This window comes from Leptonychotes weddellii, chromosome 10, assembly GCF_054177405.1.
Source record: "Leptonychotes weddellii isolate Sample4059 chromosome 10, ASM5417740v2, whole genome shotgun sequence".
In the NCBI taxonomy this organism is placed as follows: Eukaryota; Metazoa; Chordata; class Mammalia; order Carnivora; family Phocidae; genus Leptonychotes; species Leptonychotes weddellii.
Genome location: NC_138378.1, coordinates 11,519,220 through 11,539,365, shown reverse-complemented (window position 1 = coordinate 11,539,365; position 20,146 = coordinate 11,519,220). Strand labels below are relative to the sequence as shown.

General features: G+C 52.7%; 1 protein-coding gene across 3 annotated transcripts in view; it reads right to left on the bottom strand.

Annotated features, from left to right (window-relative positions):
* Nucleotides 1–20,146, bottom strand: part of PREX1 (phosphatidylinositol-3,4,5-trisphosphate dependent Rac exchange factor 1) — a 170,676-nt gene that overhangs the window by 72,220 nt on the left and 78,310 nt on the right. For all 3 annotated transcript variants that reach the window (XM_006735441.3, XM_081832605.1, XM_081832606.1), the window contains exons 5-6: nt 15,760–15,861; nt 6,288–6,449 (exon numbers count right to left, since the gene is read on the bottom strand). In XM_006735441.3, coding sequence (XP_006735504.1) covers nt 6,288–6,449; nt 15,760–15,861 — 264 coding nt within the window. The remainder of the gene's footprint in view (nt 1–6,287; nt 6,450–15,759; nt 15,862–20,146) is intronic.

The following is a 20,146-nucleotide window of genomic DNA, read 5'->3' as shown; positions in this document are numbered from 1 at the left end:
TATCGAGCATTAGTCAGCATTTGCCACCGTCTTCCAAGCACCTGTAACCCTCTCAGGCACCCAGCAGGTGCTCAATAAATGCCTGCAGAGCGGGTGATAAACAGTGTGAACACCATGGGGGCAGGATTCTTGGAGCACTTACCCTAGCTACAGATAGGAACACAGATGGAAGCAGTTCTCAAACTCGACCTGGTCATCTATGCTAAGTGACGGGGGTGGCCATGATGCTCCGTGGGTGTGAAGCTCCCTGAACCTCCGTGACGTTCCAGCTGGTGGGGTCAGGAGAGGCACAGGTCTGTCTGGAGCTCGGGCAGGACCAAGAGTGGGGCACAGAGCTCTCAAAGTGCTAAATGAGAGGGGGCTGGAAACACACCTGGGAGGGCCCTGGATGCCAGCCACGCAGGCTCCTACCTGTCGCAGGAATGGAGTTAACTGGCACTCAGCTGGCCAACCACAGACTCCGTTTCCCAGCAACCCTTGTATCCATGTGGGTCATGCGACTAAAGTATGGCCCGTGTGCCCTGTTTTTACAATATTTCCTTGAAAGATAATAGCTTCCTCTCCTCTCCCTCCCTTCCCTCTTGTCACAGGCTGGAAGACAACTGGAACAGTGGTATACACGGTAGCAGACGGTGGAGCAAGAAGCTGGCAGGAACCTGGGTCCACAGGGAGCAGAGTGCCCCCCCCCCGCCTGCTCTCCTGCTGAGAAATCAACTTCTACCTCATTTATGCCATCCTCCCTCCTTTCGGCAGCCAACCAGGTGCCTGAACCCACACATCAGGATTAGGACCAGGCCCGTCAATAGGCAGACAGTGGGGTGCCTGTGACATTTAGGCCCGAGGGACACTACACGAAAGAGGGGTTCAGGGAGGTATGTTTGATAGACCTGCAGATTACAGAGGAGGGAGAATGATGTGTGATGCTATCTCTGCCCAGAAATGAACTTGAGAAAGAGAGAGGGAGAAGTGTGCACAGTCTCCTTCCCCAAACATGTGACACCCAGAACCAAGGAGGAGTTCACATCCGATGAGGTATGCTGACTCAGTTATTTCTGAGACCCAGAAGGGGAACTGGTTCTAGAAACGCAGAAATCAGGCTTTCTGCTAACTGCCCACTGCAGTCTCCCCTGCTCCATGCTGTGTCCCTTGAGCACAGCACACTCATCACCCAAAAATGCCAGAGATCCCCCTGGGGCCCACTTGGGGTCCTGGGACACCAGCCTCCTTGTGGTCAAGGGCTAGGCAGCCTAGGGCAGGCGTGTGCACCTGTTAACAGAAACCAGAGCACAGATGTCTGCATGCTGCAGACAGGCATCGGACTCTGCACACAGCCACCAGTGAGGGAGTGAGCTCGCTGCTCCACGGCTCGGGGTCTCATGACGAAGAGCCCCCTAGGCCCCCAGTATCGTCGCCCACAGGGTGAGCGTGACTCTTGGGGTGATGAGGCTCTATCCACAGCCCATGGGCCAGCTTGGGGCAGAAGCCGTTCAGCAGCTCCTGGAGGCCGCCTGCCTCCCCGCCTCATCCCCTCACCTCACTCATGCCCACCCCTCTGCCTTCCAGCCTCCAAAGGGGGATTTTAGCTGCTTGTATGTGAATCTGGTACCTGGCCTGGCTACAGGGCCCAGGACCCCGACATCACACAGGCCTACACCTGACCTCCCTCTGTCAACGTCTAGGGACTGCAAAGAGCAGTGAACCCAGCCTGGGAAGCTGTCCCTCCAGCTTTGGCCAAAGACAACCTAGCAAATACACTTGAACTGCCAAGGACACTACAGGGAGATGCCCCATCCACCCTAGCCCTGCTGAGAAGCCCAGCTGGCCCTCAGTCTCCCCAGAATCCTTGAACCTGGATCAGGGGTGGTGCTGAGGATCAGATGCACAGGGAAGAGGCTGAGAACCAAGGTTTCCACCAGCCAGGGCTAGAGACTTGCGGACAGTGTAGACCCGCTCAAACTGAAGCATTTAACATGGAGAGAAGATGACAAAAGCTTACCACGCGCCCGCTACGGTTCTAAGTATTTTATACAAATACAGTTCATCCTTACGACAACTCTCATTTTACAGATATAGAAACTGAAGCATAGAGCAGGGAAGTGACTAGTTCAAGGTCACACAGCTGGTCAGTGAGCAAGCTGGGATTTGAACCCAGACAGGATGGCCCCCCTCTCCTACCCACCAACCTCTACTACCCAGGGAGGGGAGGGAGGGCTGCCTGTTAGAAGGTAACCTGACAACCTGAAGGACTTTTTATGAGACTACTGGTCTACAGCAGGGGTCTCCAAAGGGGAGAGACCACAGCCCCCTGGAGCATAAAGCATCCCAGGAAGGGTGGAAGGACCTATGACCATTTCTGTTTATGGTCTCTCTTTTTTTTTTTTTAATAAAAATTTTATGTTTCCTCACTCCTATTTTCCTTCTGTCCCCTCATGGGTGAGTGGGCAACCAGCATTTCCAGAGCCAGCAAGACAAGTGTGCCCTATTTCCTTCTTATTAAGAACATGCATTTCTTTTTATTACTGTGAGCTTCACACAAAAGTCCATGGGGCTTGCTCCCCGAGTGTCCCTCTGCAGGAGGGTCAGCCCACACCGGGTATGAGCTGTAGCTAAAGTTGCATGATACTTTTTCATCTAAAAAAAAAGTAAGAATGAAATCCTGCTCTGCTGCCACTGCTCCTCCCGACGTTCATGGAGCGTTTACTCCGAGCCAATGAAGGAGCACCGTTTTGAGTGCTGTACATGCGTCCCCTCCGGAATCCTCAAGTGACCCAAGAAGGGGGGCTGCGATTATCCGGACTTTTCAGATGGGGAAACTGAGGACAAAGAACCCCTCCCCGCAAAGGGGGCTGGCTCGTTCACCCACTTCCACTGTATTGCAACATCCTGCCATTTCCTTGCGTTCTGTAAAGTGGATTTACGGATTAATTTATCTGGTTTTAAGTAAACCAGTCTCACGACTAAAAAGGACAAGCAGCTTAGGAAGGATGGGGGGAGGGGGAGGAGCCAGCGATTGGAGATCAAACTCAGGATGCAAGCCCAAGCACACGGCCAGAAAGCAGCCAAGGAGAGACTGCCCCTCCTCCCACAACGAGTCCCTTGCCAGCCATGTTCCAAGAGCTAGATGGCAGCTATCTAACCAGACCGGCGAGAGGTCAGATGGAAAGATCGGTAATTATCAGGAAGATTATCCGAACTAAGGATCTGCAACCACTGCCAGTTCACTGCAAACTAACCCGAAGTCACGCCGTCCCCTGAGGCTGTAACTACAGAGAGCATGAGGTCACTGGAAGTAGCTTCACTGTTACACAGGATTTTTTCTAGCTATGATAACACATTATTTTTACAAGTCACCCTGAGGATCCAACTGCATTTAAAAACCTTCCTACTGGGGCACCTGGCTGGCTCAGTCAGTGGAGCATGTGACTCTTGATCTCGGGGTTGTGAGCTCAAACCCCACATTGGGAGTAGAGATTACTTGAAGAAATACACTTAAAAAAACAAAAAGAAACCTTTCTACTGCATAGAAAACCACTCTACTTTTTCCAAAGAGCATTCATACTCCAATTTTCACTTTATCCTGAGAATGACACCAGAAGAGGGACGACTGGGAGGCTCAGTCGTTAAGCGTCTGCCTTCGGCTCAGGTCATGATCCCAGTGTCCTGGGATCGAGTCCCGCATTGGGCTCCTAGCTCAGCAGGGAGCCTGCTTCTCCCTCTGCCCTCCCCCCCCCCCCGCTTGTGCTCTCCCTCTCTCTCACACACACACACAAATAAATAAAATCTTAAAAAAATAAAAAAAGAATGACACCAGGAGGTACCTTCAAGAGATACTATTACTCAAATTAGACAACCAAGGGCAAATGGAGGCCAAGAGAGCGTGACAAACTTGCCTGAGGCAGGGCAATCTGTCAGTTACAGGGCTGGGCCTCCAAACCAAGTCCCTGTGCCTCCGTTTCCTCAGCTGTCCAATGGGGATCATAAGAGCACCTCCCCTTAGTACTGGAGACATGTAATAGGGCTCAATCATCGCCAGCAATTCTTATTCTGGCGCATGTATTTCCTACAGCACCCAGAAACGGTGATCGAAATCAGGGCCACTTTCCAACTGTAGATTTTTCAGGGTCTAAAAGGGCCCCTAAAGATCCTTAGTTCCTATTTCCCTAGGTCCTTCCCAGAAGTAGGCATCTAGAGATCACTTCTGCTCCCGCTGCCAAACTGCTTGCTCAATCCTCCTCTCCACAGGCTCCCATGTGAGAAATTTCTTTTTCAGCTGGTTTCCAGGAAGCTCTCTGTCTCCCAGAAGAACTGCTCGGTCTTCCTTTTTTGAAAATAAATATTGAGTAACTTATGTCTCTTGCTCTCTTCACCTTGGCTGCCAGGAAGCTCAAAGCCCAAACAGGCTTAAGCACACCCTCCATTCTGTTTGCTCTTTAAGTAGGTGTGTTGGCTGAAAGTGGCCGTGTGACCCACTGGTCAATGAGATGAAAGGGGAAGTCTCTTTGGGGCATCTGGGAAAGGTTTTCCTCCATTGAGGAGAAGAGCTTCCTCTCAACTGCTCTGGCCATACCCCTGTCTCCTGCAATTTTGGAATACGAGATGCCTGGAGCGCTGGCTCTCATGGAACCAGGCGGGGAAGGCCAAGAGGACTGCAGGAGACAAAGTGGGAGCCCTGACATCTTGGGGCTGACATGAGTCCTGAGACAACACACCCTAACCGACACACCTGAGTATCCGGCAATTTGCAGTCACAGGACATAGAAACCAAGCTACATATATTTTAAGCAGAAAGAAATAAGGGGCTTACTTAATTGTCGGATGGTCTAGGAGAGGCAGGAATCCAAACCGGGGCTCCCAGAAAACCAACAACACCGTATACCTGGCCCACCCCCCACAGAGCCACTGCCTCGGCCCCCACTGGGAAAAGGAAGAGTCACACACACCTGCCCAAGCGGATACTCCAGGAAAACAGCACCAGGCTGTATCTAGTCCTTGGGAGCTGCTGCCTCAACTGCCAGCCGCAGAGCCAGCCCTGCCTGATAGATACACGCCACCAACAACAAGCAGGTGTCCCATGCCTCTGAATACCCAGGATGCTGGAGCCTGGACCCTCTGCTGATGCTACCACGGACCCCCCAACACGACCACGGCTGTGCTCTGCTGCAAAGACAGCACGGGGTGATCTCTGTCCCACCCCATCTGCCCAATCCCCAGCGGCTGGATCTGACTTTGGCCAATCACATCCCAAACCTGATCTACAAGGGAGTCTGAGAAATGCAGCTCTTCGTTCCCAGACTCCGGGAGGACGGGAAGGCCCAGCGGGAAGAGGATGGGTACGTGGCAAGAGCTAATCCACACTACCCGCCTCCTCCCTCAAAGCAGGCCCCTCTCTACAGCCAGACTCTCATTCTCTGCAGTGATACGGAGTCACATTCAGGATTCCGGAATGCAGGGAAAAGAAGTGGAAATCCCAAAAGTAGCAAGCGCCAGAAAACCCAAAGGCAGATGATTCAGAGAAGAATCTAGGAGTCTTTCATCTTTCCGTTTGATCTTCCATTCCAGCTGCATTTACTCTGATACTCATTTTTTTTTTATTTATTCAGATTTCCCCATTTCCTTCAACAGATTTGTAGGAAATCTCTGATAATCTAAGGAAGACATGGAGGTTTAAGCAAATAAATCTAAGGAAGACATGGAGGTTTAAATACACGCACAATGAGATTTCAAGAATCCCAGACCCCCGTAAGCATGACGATAGTAATGTAATAGCAACACCTACCATTTATTGAGTACCTACTGCGTGCCAGGGATAGATGAGGAAACAGGAGGCTCAGAGAAGTTAAGACATCTGCCTAAAGTCACCCAGCAAGGGAGCGTCAAGGCCAGAATTCTGTCCTGGAGTGAACCCGTAAGCACTACCGTGGACCTTGGCATTCAAAAGCTCAAAGGCCTATGGACACCAGGCAGACAAGGCAACGTGTGAAGGAGAGAGACTGGGGAGGAATGGGAGGCACTGGGGACTAAGGAAAAAACCGGAAGCTCTAGTGGCTGTGGTCATGGGAAGTGGGGGCCCAGGGCTACTGATTTTTCAAAAGAAACTTTAAATCTAGACTTTTATGTGGACTTCACAGGAAAATAACTAAACAATTTTTTTTTTTTTTTACAAACGCCACAGAGGCCAAACCACACACACACGGCAGGCTGAAATCTGGGGGCCAGACCACAGCGTACCTGCAGCTGCGCATCCCCGGGGCCCCTCTCAAGCCCAGGAGGCCTCCCGCCCGACGCACCTCCCAGCCCTCGATGTGGGACTGCAGCTGCTCCAGGACCTCCAGCTTCTCCATCTGCCGCTTGGTCTCATTGATGTTAGAGCACACGGTCTTCATGGCCTGCAGGGCGCTCTGGACCGCAGGGTGGTCCGGGTGCTTGCCAGGAGTCCTCTTGGCCAGCTCCTAGGGTACAGATGAGGACAGGAATGAGAGACGTTGACTCAGAGGGGCCCAGACACGGCATCCAGGTCACCTGACCCTGAGCCAAAGCGGGTGTTCTGGGGCTGGGGATCATCACTGATTCATTCGCTCATTCACTCACTCATTCAATAAATGTCCCCTGGGCACCTTCTTCATGGCAGAGCAGTATTCTAGGGCCTGGGGACAAATCTGTCAATGAAACAGAGAAAAATTCCTCACTTGGTGGGTATTACATTCTAGTAAAGGAGATGGACCAAAATAAAGAAAAATCACGCTTACAATACAATGTCAGGCACTGATAAATACTGTGAAAGCGAATCAGAATGACAGGCTTGAAGGTCTTGGGAAGGGAGGTGCTCTTTCTTTTGTTTTTTTTTAAGATTTTATTTACGTATTTGAGAGAGAGAGCACAAGCCAGAGGATGGGCAGAGGGAGAAACAGACTCCCTGCTGAGCAGGGAGCCCGACTTGGGGCTCGGTCCCAGAACCCCAAGATCATGACCTGAGCCGAAGGCGGAGGCTTAACCGACTGAGCCACCCAGGAGCCCCGGGAGGTGTTCTTTCAAATGGGAAGGTCAGGGGAGGCCTCTTGGAGGAGGTGACATTTAAACAGAGACTCTGGATAAAGCAAGGGAGGGAGTCCTGCAAAAATCTTGGGGAAGAGTGTGCCAGACAGAGTGTAGGGCAAATGCAAAGTCTCTGAGGTGGGAGTGTTTATGGGATGTAAGGAGGAACAGCAATGAGGCAGTGTAGCTGGAGGGGATGTAAATGAGAAAGACAGAAAGGAAAAGAGAGAAACAAGACAGAGATCAGGAGGTCAGAGAGGAGGCCACAGATACAGACCCCACCCAGCCCCAGTCTTCTCATCTGTAGAACAGGTATAAAAACACCCCACCTCACAGGGACAGGATGGACCGTGGCAAGTGGCCAGTCTGGGCAGGCCCTATTCCACGGCCCTCCCCCACCGCTTCACGCCCCCTCCACGAGCGCAGGCCTGGGCCGTGCTGAAGTCCAGGCTCGTTGTCATCAAAGGGCTTTCGCCATGCGCTATGTGTGATGAGAGAGAAACAGGAGGGAGACACTGGCAGGACCTCAAGACTGCAGAATTTTCCAGCCGAATCACTCAACCGACAGGCCCGTGCCGGCAGAGCTAGGTCTCCTTAACCATCCGACCCAGACGTGCCTAACGGTTCCAGGATCTCCCCACCTCTCTGCTCCCTTGAAAATCACAGATGTGGTGCTCTGACATGCCACACGTGGTGCCAGGGCTGGCTCTGCCCCTCTGTAGCCGGGTGACCTCGGGCCAGGCGCCCTCCATGCTGAAAAGCACTGATAAGGAGGACCATGGTGAGGAGGAGGAGGAGGAGGGTGGCGGCAGTTACTGCCCACTCAGCCTTTACTCTGTGCGTGGGAGGTGGGGTCCATTATTATCCCCTTTAACAGATAAGGAGATAGAGGCAGAATGACCCAAGGCCTCAACAAAGTTCAAGGAGGAATGCGGATGTGAGCCTGGATGTGTGTCTGGTTCTGTTCACGGGCACGGTGAAGCCGATACTCCAGGGAAAGGACCTCCGCGGTCAAGTACATACGTGGTAAGCTCTCAGTCTACGCTAGCCATCAGCAGCCTGTTCTCTGACAACACGTGCCGGGACAGCAGGGGGCAATCTGCCAGCGCGTTGTTCGGAGCGCAGCGCTCCGAGCAGAAAACCAACCCCAGAACGTTCCCTCTCCATTCACTTCATTTCCGCCCCGCCTGAAAACCAACAGCCTCTTTTCTGGAGGACAGGTCCTAACGGTCCGGAGGCCCAGATGTTCTGCAGCATCAGGACCCGGAGGGTTTCCTGAGCGCCTGCCAGGTTCCGGGGACACAGCAAAGGGGAAGCGAGGAAGGGGGAGAGGGAGCCCTCTCTCTGGCAAAAGGTGCTCCCCCAGGGGAAGGGGGGACCAGACAACAGCCCCAGGCGGTGAACACGATCGAGATAAATCAGACAAGGGGAAGAAGAGTGTGACCCGAAGCTTTGGAAAAAAAAAAAAAGAGGTGCGAGCAGGTGCCCCACCCCGAGAGAGCATTCCCAGGCTACTGCGGCTCACCGCACACACACAAGAACCTGAGCTGACACTGGGTGTTAGAGCAGCCTGGGCAAGGTGTCTGCGCTCAGCCCGAGGCGCAGGATGCAGGGTGGGCGCTGCGGCTGGGGGAGCACGAGAGCCAGGGCGGCGGGGGCTGCAGTGAGGAGAATTCTCACTTCCTGGGCCTTCACAGCAAGATGGCCACAATCGTTGCCAGATCCCTGGCAGATAAGGAGCTCATTTCGCAACCTCAGAGTCAGAGAAGAACTCCAGAGGAATGACCCAAATATTCAACAGGAAATGGGCAAATGATGTGAAGGGGTAAATCTCAAAATGAACCCACCACCCCCCCACCACCACCCTGGGTCAGACCGCTGAAGTCAACCCCCTGGACCCTGCCCCCACTCCCCAATCACAGTCCATTCGGGAACGAAGGGAGACCCTGTCCCTCCCCTGCTCAGAAGCTTCCTGAGGCCCCTACAACACTCAGAGAAGACAAAGACCCCACAGTGGCCCACAAGGCCCTGCCTACACTGGCCCCATCACCTCTCTGACCTCACTCCCCCACTCTCTCCCTCAGATCCTCCTCTGGCCACCTAACTGTTCCTCAGACACGATCCTACCACAGGGCCTTTGCACTGGCTCTTCCCGCTATCTGGCAGACACTTCCCCCTGGTACCTGTATGGCCCCCTTCCTCACCTCCTCCAGGTCTTTGCTCAAATGTCACCCTCTCAGTCCCTCACTCCTGGCCCTTACCAACCCTCTTAGTCTGAGATACTTCTCCTCCACAGCACCCAGGCCAACTCTACAAGTATATTCGTTTCCTATCTATCCCTCCGTTGTCTGTCTCCCCCAGCAGAATGCCAGTCCCACAGAAGTAGGGCTCTGGGCCGTTTTGTTCACTTTGTATCTCCAGCACCTAGGACGATGCCTTATACATAACAGTTGTTCAACAATCGTTGGTGAGTAAACAAATGGCCTCCCAAACGCCTGGCACTGCAGCACCAAGCGAAACTCTCTCCTGGAGGGAATCAGGAAGACACAAACGGATTTGCTAAGAAAAGAACATTCTCCCTATGGGATGCACTGCTTTCCAGTGCTGCCCGCCTCCCTCCCACTCACCGCACATAAAGGCTTTCCATGGGCCACCTAACATCCTTTGGAGAGCCCCGCATGGTCTACGGCCCCACTCCGGGGAACACGCCACTCCCCAGCCATCCCCCTGCATGAGGAATTGATGCCAACACCGCCCCGGTGGCCAGGGAGACAGAGGGAACAACTGAATGGCAAGGTCTTCACGCTGAGCGTGGGTGACAGCTGCGTCGCCTGCAGACAGATGTGGGAGGTGCAAGACACACGGGAGCCCGTGCGGAGCCCCGAGGCTGTACCCTGAGCAGCCATTCTGCCAGAAGCATCCCTGCCAGCAGCGTGCTAGAGCAGCTGTCCCCAGCAGACGGCTCCCAGCTCCCAGGACATGCCCTATTTGGCCTCAGCACGTTTGACAAGTTTTGAACCAAGCTGACATTCGGAAATCAGGTGCTTGCACCTTTTATAAAAGTCCCAATCTCTGGATTTAGAAACAGTTGGCAACACTAGGGTGGCGTTTCCATAGTCATTCAGTGAGTCACGGGGGGGGGGGGGTACCCACTATGTGCCACGCACCACGCTGGGTACTTGGGGAATAGCAACAAACAGAACAGGCCCAAACCTTTGCCCTGGCCGAGCTGATAGCCTAATGAGGATTCAGAAAATCAATCCGTACACCAAGAGGTAAGAACAGAATGTGAGTTAGGGGAAGGGACTGTGAAGGAAAACAACAACAAGGCGAGGGGACAGAGAATGGCAGAGGTGCCTCTGCTACAGCTGGGTGGTCAGGTAAGGCCTCTCTGAGGAGGAACAACTGAGCAACAGACGCCTGACAATATCAGAGAGTGAGCTTCAGGGTATCTGCATGAATGACGTCCCAGAAGAAAAATGAAGTGCAAAGGCCCTGGGGCAGGAACACGTTTGTTGTGTTCGGAGAACGGCAAGGAGACAAGTGTGGCTGGAGCAGAGCCAGAGGAGTGGGAGAAGAAGCAGAGGAGGTCAGAAAGAAACATAACTGTGTAGCACCTTATAGGTGACACTGATGAGGAATCCGGATTTCAATCTGAGCGACAGGGAGCTGTTGGACGGTTTTGAGTGAGGAAGTGACATGAACTGGCTTAGGCTTAGCTGCTGAGTTGAGAAGAGACTGTGGAGGACAAGGGCAGAGGCAGGAAGACCCAGCAGGGGCTGTAACAGGGGCCCGGGAGCACGGTGGAGTGAAGGAGCTAGAAGGGCTAGACTCAGGATAGATTCCGAAAGCAGAGCCAACAGGACCTCCTAAGAGACTGGATGTAGGGTGAGCCAAAGACAGCTCCGGTTTGGCCTGAGCAACCAGAAAGGAGTGGCCATTTATAGAAACGGGGACAAGAGGGTGGCGGGGAAGGGGAGCCCAGTCTGGGGCAAGAGGAGAGCCAAGCATTTGGTTTTTGGACATGTTAGGTAGGAGATGCCTGTCTGACATCCAAGTGGGGAAGCTGAGTGGGCAGGAAAACAAGCCTGGAGCTTGGGAGACAGGTCCAGGCTGCAGGTCGGACACAGAGATGGGGTTAAAGCCATGGGAGTGTCCGCCAGAAGCTAGTACATGGACGTGCATAGCAGTGTTATTCATAATAGCCAGAAAGTGGAAAGAACCCAAACATCCGTCAAGGAATGAACGGATAAACAAAATAAGGTTCCATACAATGGAATATTATTCATCCATAAAAAGGAATGAAGCTCTGATCTGTGCTGCCATGTGGACAAGCCTGGAAAACACTGTGCTAAAGGAAAGAAGCCAGACACAAAAGGTTACATATGATATGATCCCGTCTATATGGAAGGTCCTGAACGGGCAAATCCCCAGAGACGGGAAGTGGATGAGTGGAGGCCAGGGGCTGGGGCAGGAGGGAAAAGCCCAAGGACTGCTGATGGGTCTGGAGTTTCTCTTTTTTTTTTTTTTTAAAGATTTTATTTATTTATTTATTTGAGAGAGAGAGAGAGAGAGAGCACATGAGAGGGGGGAGGGTCAGAGGGAGAAGCAGACTCCCTGCTGAGCAGGGAGCCCGATGCGGGACTCGATCCTGGGACTCCAGGATCATGACCTGAGCCGAAGGCAGTCGCTTAACCAACTGAGCCACCCAGGCACCCTGGAGTTTCTCTTGATGGTGATGAAAATATTCTAAAATTATTTTGATGAAGATTGCACAACTTTTGAATATATATATATATTTTTTAAAAGGCCACAAGGTGGCTGAGGCCACTCCGGGAGCAAGTCTAGAGAGAGAAAAGGCCCCAGGACCAAGCCCTGGGCCCACCTGTGCTTAGGCCCAGAAGGTGTGGAGCCAGCAAAGGAGACAGCAGGGAAGGGGCCAAGAGTATAGGAGGCAAAGGAGAGCAGGGGGGCTGGGGTGGCAGCTGCCCCTCTGGACAGATGTGTGCCCGTCCAGTTTGCCCCCACCTGCCCCAACCTGCTTCCATTATGTACCAGGCCCTCGTGGGGCCCAGTCTGCCTGGAGCCTGAGAGGTAGAGGCTGTCCCAGGAGCCACTGTGGGTCCTGAGCCACACCAGCCGCTGGGGCAGTGAGTGGCCCAATGAGATCTGTGCATCACCAGGAAACAACCCAAAGGGACAGTGACAGTCAGCCTCCCCTCGGGCACCTGTCACTTGAGCACCAGGGGCGTGACCCCAAGCCTGAATCATTTCCCTGGAAATGTCGATGGAAAACTCAACAAAGCCTAAAAATGCCAACTGTCTATCCCAAGCCTGGGCCGAAGGCTGAGAGAGAATGTTCTGGCTATTCTTAGGCAACATTCAAGTTCAGCTTTTTGGGGCCGTTCCCAATGAGGCTTTCATTCTTGCCTCTTCTCTCTTCCCACCCGGGCTCCCTGACCCCATTCGCCTACTGGATTCGGAGTTCAGCTCAAACAAGGGGGCTCAGAGGGCCACGGGGACATCTGCGAGGGCGTCAGAGTTGCAGGGGCCAGAGGGGGAGAGGCTTGAGGGATTGGGCTCGTGGTACCGTCTTTTAGAATCCTCTGGAAAATGTGACAGGAAGGAGGAACTCAGGAGGAGCATGAAGCGTTGCCCTCAGTCCCAGCTGTGTTCTGATGCAAATGTTCCAGCTGTGGGTGCCAAAGGCCAGGACACTGAGCGAGTCTATCAGGCAGGGAGCATGGCACGTCCCCACAGGAACCTAAGGCCCTGCTGGCTGGTCCCCCTGGTGCTATCTGAGCTCCCGATAAACACAGCTGGAGACGGAGGAAACGGGGCGAGTAAACAGCCATTTGGTCAGGAGAGCAAACCCACAGCCTGGCTTCATCATCGTTTCCGGTGGGCAGTTATTCTCCCACTGGTTGCCAGCCAGTTCTGCTCCTCTCTGTCTGTTCTCCTGGGAATCCAGAGCCCATGAATCCCACCAGACCGAACTGTGGCCCCTGGGGCCAAGCAGGCCTCAGAAACGCCTGGGCCTCCCGTTGTGAGCTTCGAGTCCACACACACACACACAGGTCCAGCTCCACTGGTTGTTAAAATATGTTACCACTCCAAGCACCTGCTGAGACCCTGGACTTTTCCCAGACCCACAAACCAGAGGGCTAACACCTAGGGAGCCCTGACTGGGCTGTGGGACTACAGCTGGCATTTTTCCTAATGGGTCAGATGTTCCAGGTTTGAAACCCCAGGAGAGAAAGAACAGAGCAGCCACTGAGCCACAAAACACAAGGCCACTGACCTCCCCAGACCCTCACCTAGGGCACTGAGAAGGTCAGCATCCCCAAAACCCAAGGACTTTGGCAGCTTGACTGCCCAAAGTGCTTAACTGGCAGCGGAACCTAGTGGTTAGAGGGCAGGCCTCTAGAATGGGCTCAAATCCCGGTTCCTACCACTTAACCTACTAGCTGGCCGTGAACAGGCCACTTCCTCTGTGCCTCAGTGTCGCCAATGGGGCTAATCACAGTGCCTCCCTCATCAAGTTGTTCTCAGAATTAAGTGAAAAAATGTTCAATCATCATAACAACCCTGTCTGTATTAATACAACCCCTGTACCCCAGATGAGTAACTGAGGCAGAGAGAAGTGACTTGCCCAAGGTCAGGCAGCTAGTAAATGGTGAGCATTCTAGAATTCAAACTCAAGCAGCCTCTGGCTGCAAAGCCTGGCGCTAATCCAGGGGTCAACAGCCTTTTTCTGTAAACGGCCAAATAGTAAATATTTTAGGCTTTGTTGGCTCTATCCGGTCTCTGTCACATGTTCTTCTCTGTTTGTTTTTGGGGGTTTCTTTTTTTCTAAACAAGGCTTTAAAAAATGTAAACATCATTCTTAGCTCATGTGTTGGACAAAAACAGGCCATGGGCTAGATCTGGCTCACAGGCCAGCATTTTGCCAACCCCTGCCCTAAACCGCTACAGAGAACAACCTCTTAAATGCTGGTACGTGATTCAAGTTTGGAAAACACACCGAACAGATCAAACGAAGCACATCTGTAGGTCCAATTCAATCCACAGGCTACCGATGTGCAAGTTCTACCTGGAGCTTTCCCTGCACCAAGGTGAAAAGCCAGCCATACACAGCATTTCAAACACATGTTTGGGGGTCAAAGCAGCTCCAAGAATGACTGCAGACGGTCCTTCTGAGATCCCAGGGACAGACACAGAGCAGGAGGCGAGAGGAGGTACAGAGAGAACTTCGTCCCATCAACCATGGCTGCACACGTTAGAGGCCTGTGTTCCCGGGCAGAGCTGATGGCCGCAGAGAGGGTCTGGTCCAGCTCACAGACTCAAGGGTCACCCACCTTGTCCAGCAGAAAGTCAAGTTCAAGAATGCCCTAGTAATCTTCCCCTCCCCTCTGCCTTCCAGTTCACGGAGCAAGGATGCATGTGGCCCCAGTGACAGGTGCATGAATGAGGCACCACCAGCCAAATTAATCCACCAGCAGGGACCCCAAGGAACAGCTGTCAGATGCAAGGCCTTCAGGATGGAGCCAGGGGAGACTTGGGCCAATGAGCTGCCATTTCCAAGCACTGAAAACCCTGGGCAGAGAGCAGCGGATGGCGGCAGAGCCATCCACCCAGCTGGGGATCTGCCCAGAAGCCGACTCTGACACTGAGAATTAAGACTTCTTGGGTAGGGGCGCCTGGGTGGCTCAGTCATTAAGCGTCTGCCTTCGGCTCAGGTCATGATCCCAGAGTCCTGGGATCGAGCCCCGCGTCGGGCTCTCTGCTCAGCGGGAAGCCTGCTTCTCCCACTCCCCCTGTTTGTCTCCCTCTCTCACTGTGTCTTTCTCTGTCAAATAAATAAATAAAACCTTTAAAAAAAAAAAAAAAAAGACTTCTTGGGTAGCCACACAAGCAGCAAACCCCCCCTGGTCTGCGCCACCGAGACTAAATCAAAGCTGAAGACAGCGGTGTGTGGCTGTTTGTGCTGGGCCCATGCAGCAGCCCCCAACCTCTTCCACAAATAGCCAGAACTGTGATGAGGAGGTCCTGCATCCCCCACCCACGGGCTTGTGGCCCATGGGATCATGTGATTCGCTGGGAGGTTGGAGCACATGACATAAGTCTGCACCAATTAGAGCTCACCTGCTCAGTGTGATTGGGTCAGGTGGGGAGCACCTGATCCTGGTATCAGCCAATCAGAACATAACACTGCCCAGCTCACTGCACTGGACCATGTCTCAACCGATCAGAGCCCCATACCGCCCAGCCCCTCGCCATTGGGGTAAAGTCCAAGTCTAAGCACATGGGAGAAGGGTAAATGGCACAAGCAAAGGCTTCATGTAATTGGTTCAAATTAAACCACATGACTCGGGCCCAAACTGTTCAGAACATCACATTCTTCTGGCCACAGACGGCAAAAGCCTGAGTGACTCTCAGGACTTACGTTGGAGCTACCAGAAGAGGGGTTCAGGCTTTCCCACTGCCCTTGAACTGGACGAGGTGCATGGCCAGAATAACACAGCCATCTGCTACCACACAGAATATAAAGCAGAACTGAACACAAAGAGGCAGGGTCCTGGTAGGACCCAGCCCTGCCCAAGGCCAGCGCGGTCCCTACACATCTCAGCTACTTGAACTAACAAGTTCTACTTTTCGAGTAAGCCAGTCAGAGCTGGGTTTTCTGTCGCTTCAAACACAGAGAAAGGAGTTGGGTGAGCGTCTCACCTTGAGGAGGAGGGGGTACTTGCAGATCCTCTGAATCGGAGACAGCAGGTAGCCCTCCAAAGGGATGTCCGTGGTCTTCCGGCCTCCCAGAAGCATGCAGCTCTGCAAACGGACAGAAGACCTTCATTAAAACTCGCCAGGGATCGCAAAGGGACTTGGCCACTTTCAAATAAGCAGGGGAAGCACTCTCAAAACACAGCTGCAGACTTCGGAAGCAATTAACCACACCTAGGGGAGATGGAAATATGCATATCTGTCACCCAGCACAAAGCCTAGATCAGGGCCTGGCAACCTGTCCTCCCTGGGCCAAATCCTGCCCGCTCCCTGTTGCGGTAAGCAGGGTCTCACTAGAACACAACCACATCCTTTGTTTACATACCTGCACGTGCCTGCTTTCAAGCTACCGTGGCACAGCTGAGTGGTTGTGACAGACACCATATGGTCACAACACCTGAACTATTCACTATCTGGCTTTTTACAAAAAAGTTTGCTAACTCCTGGTCTGTAGGAACTACAGGAACTTTCACAGATACGCACCAGGAGACAGGAACGGGGACATTCAAAACTGTCTTGTTTGGAACAGCAAAAAATGGAAAGCAACCTGAACAGCCACCAAATGAAGGACAGAAAAAATATGCCTGTCGACTGACACATCGCCACACTCCACGGCGGTGGAAACGGGGGACCAGGCACACCGCAGAGCAACACGGGTGGACCTCACAAACAGAAGGATGTGGATGCTATGAACCCATTCACACAAAGCTTTTAAAAACACACACAACAGAACCAGGCATTGTTTGTGGAGAACACATCTGTAGTAAAATACAAAGACACAGATGGAAGGAAAATAAACCAAATTCTAACAGGGGTTGGTTCCCTCTGCAGAGGGAGGGTAACAGGATCTGGAAAATGAACTGAGTCCCCCACCGTAACCCCTCACCATCCTGTCCCAGGGCTCGCTATGTGCCCAGTACACACATGCATGCTGATATGCACGCAGGAAGGAAGGAAAGGACAAACTAAGGAACAGGCGACCTGCCAACACAGCCCGCAGTCGCCGTCTTCCTCCTCGACACCGCGCAGGCAGACCGCAAATGACACAGGAACTCCTGGGGAAAAGGATTCTCATCCTATCACTCACTCGTTCACTCATTCATTTATTCATTCCACGAATAAATATTGTGCGTGTACTATGGGCTGGGCACAGTTCCAAGCACTGGGGCACCTGCCCAACAAATCAGATACAAGTTCCCTGCTTACGTTCAAGTGAAAACAAGCCCAGAGAACATTTGCCCTGCGCCTACCACGTGCCAGGCCCTGTACCTCGTGCTCCTCACAGCCCCAGGATAAGCAGGGACATTTTCTCCCTCTTACAGATGGGAAACTGGCACACAGAAGCAAAAGGACGGGTCCGAGACTCAAACCTGCTGCCCTTCAGGGAGCTCGGGGGGCCCTCTGCTCGGAGAAGCAGAATCCCGGGGAGCCCAGGTTCCTGCTCTGGCAGGAGCTGCGTGGCCCCCACCCCCGCATCTCCCCCGGGGCACAGATGGGGGATCGGAGCTGCGGCAGCTGGGAGATGCCAGGCCCCACACTGCTCACACTCAGGCCTTTGTCCTCGGAGCACTAGCTCACCATAAGCTGCCCTGAGGATGTGAGCTCCGGGCAGAGAGAGGGGAGCCTGGGGGTAGGGGAGCACTTTCCAGAAGCCCCCAGGACCAGGCGGGAGAAGGGCCTGGCTCTTTGTCCAGGATCAAGGGGTTTTCACATAACTGTCAAAGCTGCCAACCACACTTCTCCCCAGACACTCCAAATTCTTGTTTCATGTTATTTTCATTTAAGGGAAAAAAAAAAGGCAAACACACACAGAGCTGCCATTCACTATCCTAGCAAGATGACACTGCGAGCACAATGGGAAAAACTTGTGAAAATTATCTCTTTAAATTCTGCTCTTTCACAGAATTGACCTGGGGGAGGTGAAACGCTATGAGTGCATTTAGTGCAAGTCGCTATATCCTGCAAAGAATCTCCGATCCCTTCCGATGCCTAAATGCTCCTTCTGTTATCTGGCCTCTCGACTCTTCTGATCTCACTTCCTGCTGCATTTCATCTCAGACTGTCCATTCCAGCTACCCTGGCCTTCTTGCTATTCGTCAAACACTCTCCTACCTCAGGGCCTTGGGACGTACAATTCCTCTACCTGGAATGCTTCCCTCCCAGATACTCCTTGCTTCTCTCTCTTACTTTACCAAAGTCTCTGCTTAAACACCAAAGACACGGTTTTCCCACAGGCCGATCTAAAATAGCGACCACCACCCTAACTCTCTCCAACAGCCTGTCATCCTTAACTGACTGTATTTCCTCCAGAGGACTTGACACCACACGATACAGCACGTAAGTTTCTCCTACTAGAATGGCTGCTCCATGACAGCAAGGCCTTTTCTTGCCTTGGTTACTGTCATCCCCCAAGATTTAGAATGAACAAATAAGTGAATAAATTACCCCCATATTAAAGACAAGAAAACTGAGTCACAGAAAGATGAAATCCCCAACCTATGTCTCAGCAAGCACACAACACATCATGACTGAAAAGCCAGATCCTGTCTGTTCCCAACGCCTTAACATCCCATGATAGACTCGAGACAGCTCTTCTGCCAGTGGCCAAAAGCTGGGAGACACCAGCAGGGAGGGGGGAAGATGATGCATGGGCTGGCACAGGCCCCTCCCCGTGTCCTCCCCCCGTGTCCTTCCCCGGCCGGATCCGGCCCCGCTCAGCTGCTGCTGGGAAAACAGCAGCCTGGCCCATCGAGAAGACTGCAGGAGAGAGAGGAAGGAAGGACAGAGAGAGTGGGCCCTTCCCTTCGCACACCCTTGCTAACACCATCCTGGCATCTCCTGCTTCCCAAGACCCAGCTGAGCCCAAGGGGACACCCCCAGGAAGAGAGGCCCTCGGCCAGCAGCCTAGAGCCTGGGCAGCAGGGACTACGGGACTCAAGGCAGCAGGTTGAACACGGAAGCGGGGCCATGTGTGGTCTTGTGCTACATGACTTCATCTTTGCTTCTGGCCCTGACTCTTTAATGAATCTAAGTATAAAACTGGAAAGGTAAGAATGCAGATAAGAGCGGCCAACAGCATCAGTCCCGAACGCTAAGACCCTTGAGACCCATCTGCCCTTCTTCAGATGCTCCCTAAAAATGGACCAAGCAACACGAACGTACTAGTGAAGGAAACACACATTTTGAATCAAAATTCTGGAAATACTTTGTTGGAGACTGTGCATCAGGGAGAAGCACAGGTAAGAATTTTATTGTGTAGCTTAGCCCTCTGGGCATGTGGTTAACACTCCTTGTGCTCTGTTAGATGTTCTACTTTTGTGTGCCTTATTTTCTATGTGCTGTTGGGAAATAAAACCGTTCTTGGGGGTGGGGATGTTGGTCTTTGACTGAATGAGCTGGGGATTTAGAAGTGAGGGCTCAGGATTCGAACCCATGAGAAACTCCATCGCTTTGGGAAGTCTCTTGAGAGACATACTCCTGGGAAGTCACTTCAGATTTTAGAGTCATCAGAATCACCTGCTGGCAAGGGCTATGCAGTGTTCCCTACTGTATTCTTCCACGGCAACAGAATTTTCATCTGGGCACACAGCTGCATGCCCCAGCCTCCCCTGCAGCTGGTTGTAGCCACGTGGCGAGGTCCTGGATGTGAGCAGAAGAGATGTGTGTGGCTTCCTGCTGTGCCCTTAAAAGGAGAAGGGCAGGCCCTCCTTCCCACCCTTCTGCACCCCACTACCCGGAAGGTGGAAGTAGCGAGAAGTCAACTTAGACCAGTGGATGAGTGCACAGCCCAGGGCACTGGCCCCTGACACTAGGGCCCCCATCCCAACCTCAGACTGTCTACATCCACACTGTTACCATGACAGAGAAATAAACGTCTACTTTGTTTAAACCTCTGTTATTTGGGATGTCTGCAGAGCAGACAAATGTATACCTTAACTCACCCACAATAGACAGTGGCTGGTAAAACTCCAAGGAAATCACAAATGAGAACCTTTCTGCACAAGTGAAGCTCTCTGCAATTGTAGAGAAGACCTCCAGGGATGTCTGCTGTCTGGCCTGACCAACGTCTCTTCCCAACTTACTTGCACAAGTGCAAACCAACTGTCCTGTAGGCCTCCACCCCACCCTTGGAGCTGGTGGTATGGGTGGAGTTGACTCCGCCCCCCAGCTCCAGCAGCGACCAATCAGAGCAACAACCAAACCCTCCACCTACAGCAATTGGTTCAGGGATAAGGTCTTGAGCCAAGCTGAACCAATGAGCATCAGACCCAGGATTTTTGCTGTTAACTACTGAGAAAGGAGCTTTCCTATCCTAAAGCCTCTCTCCTATGAG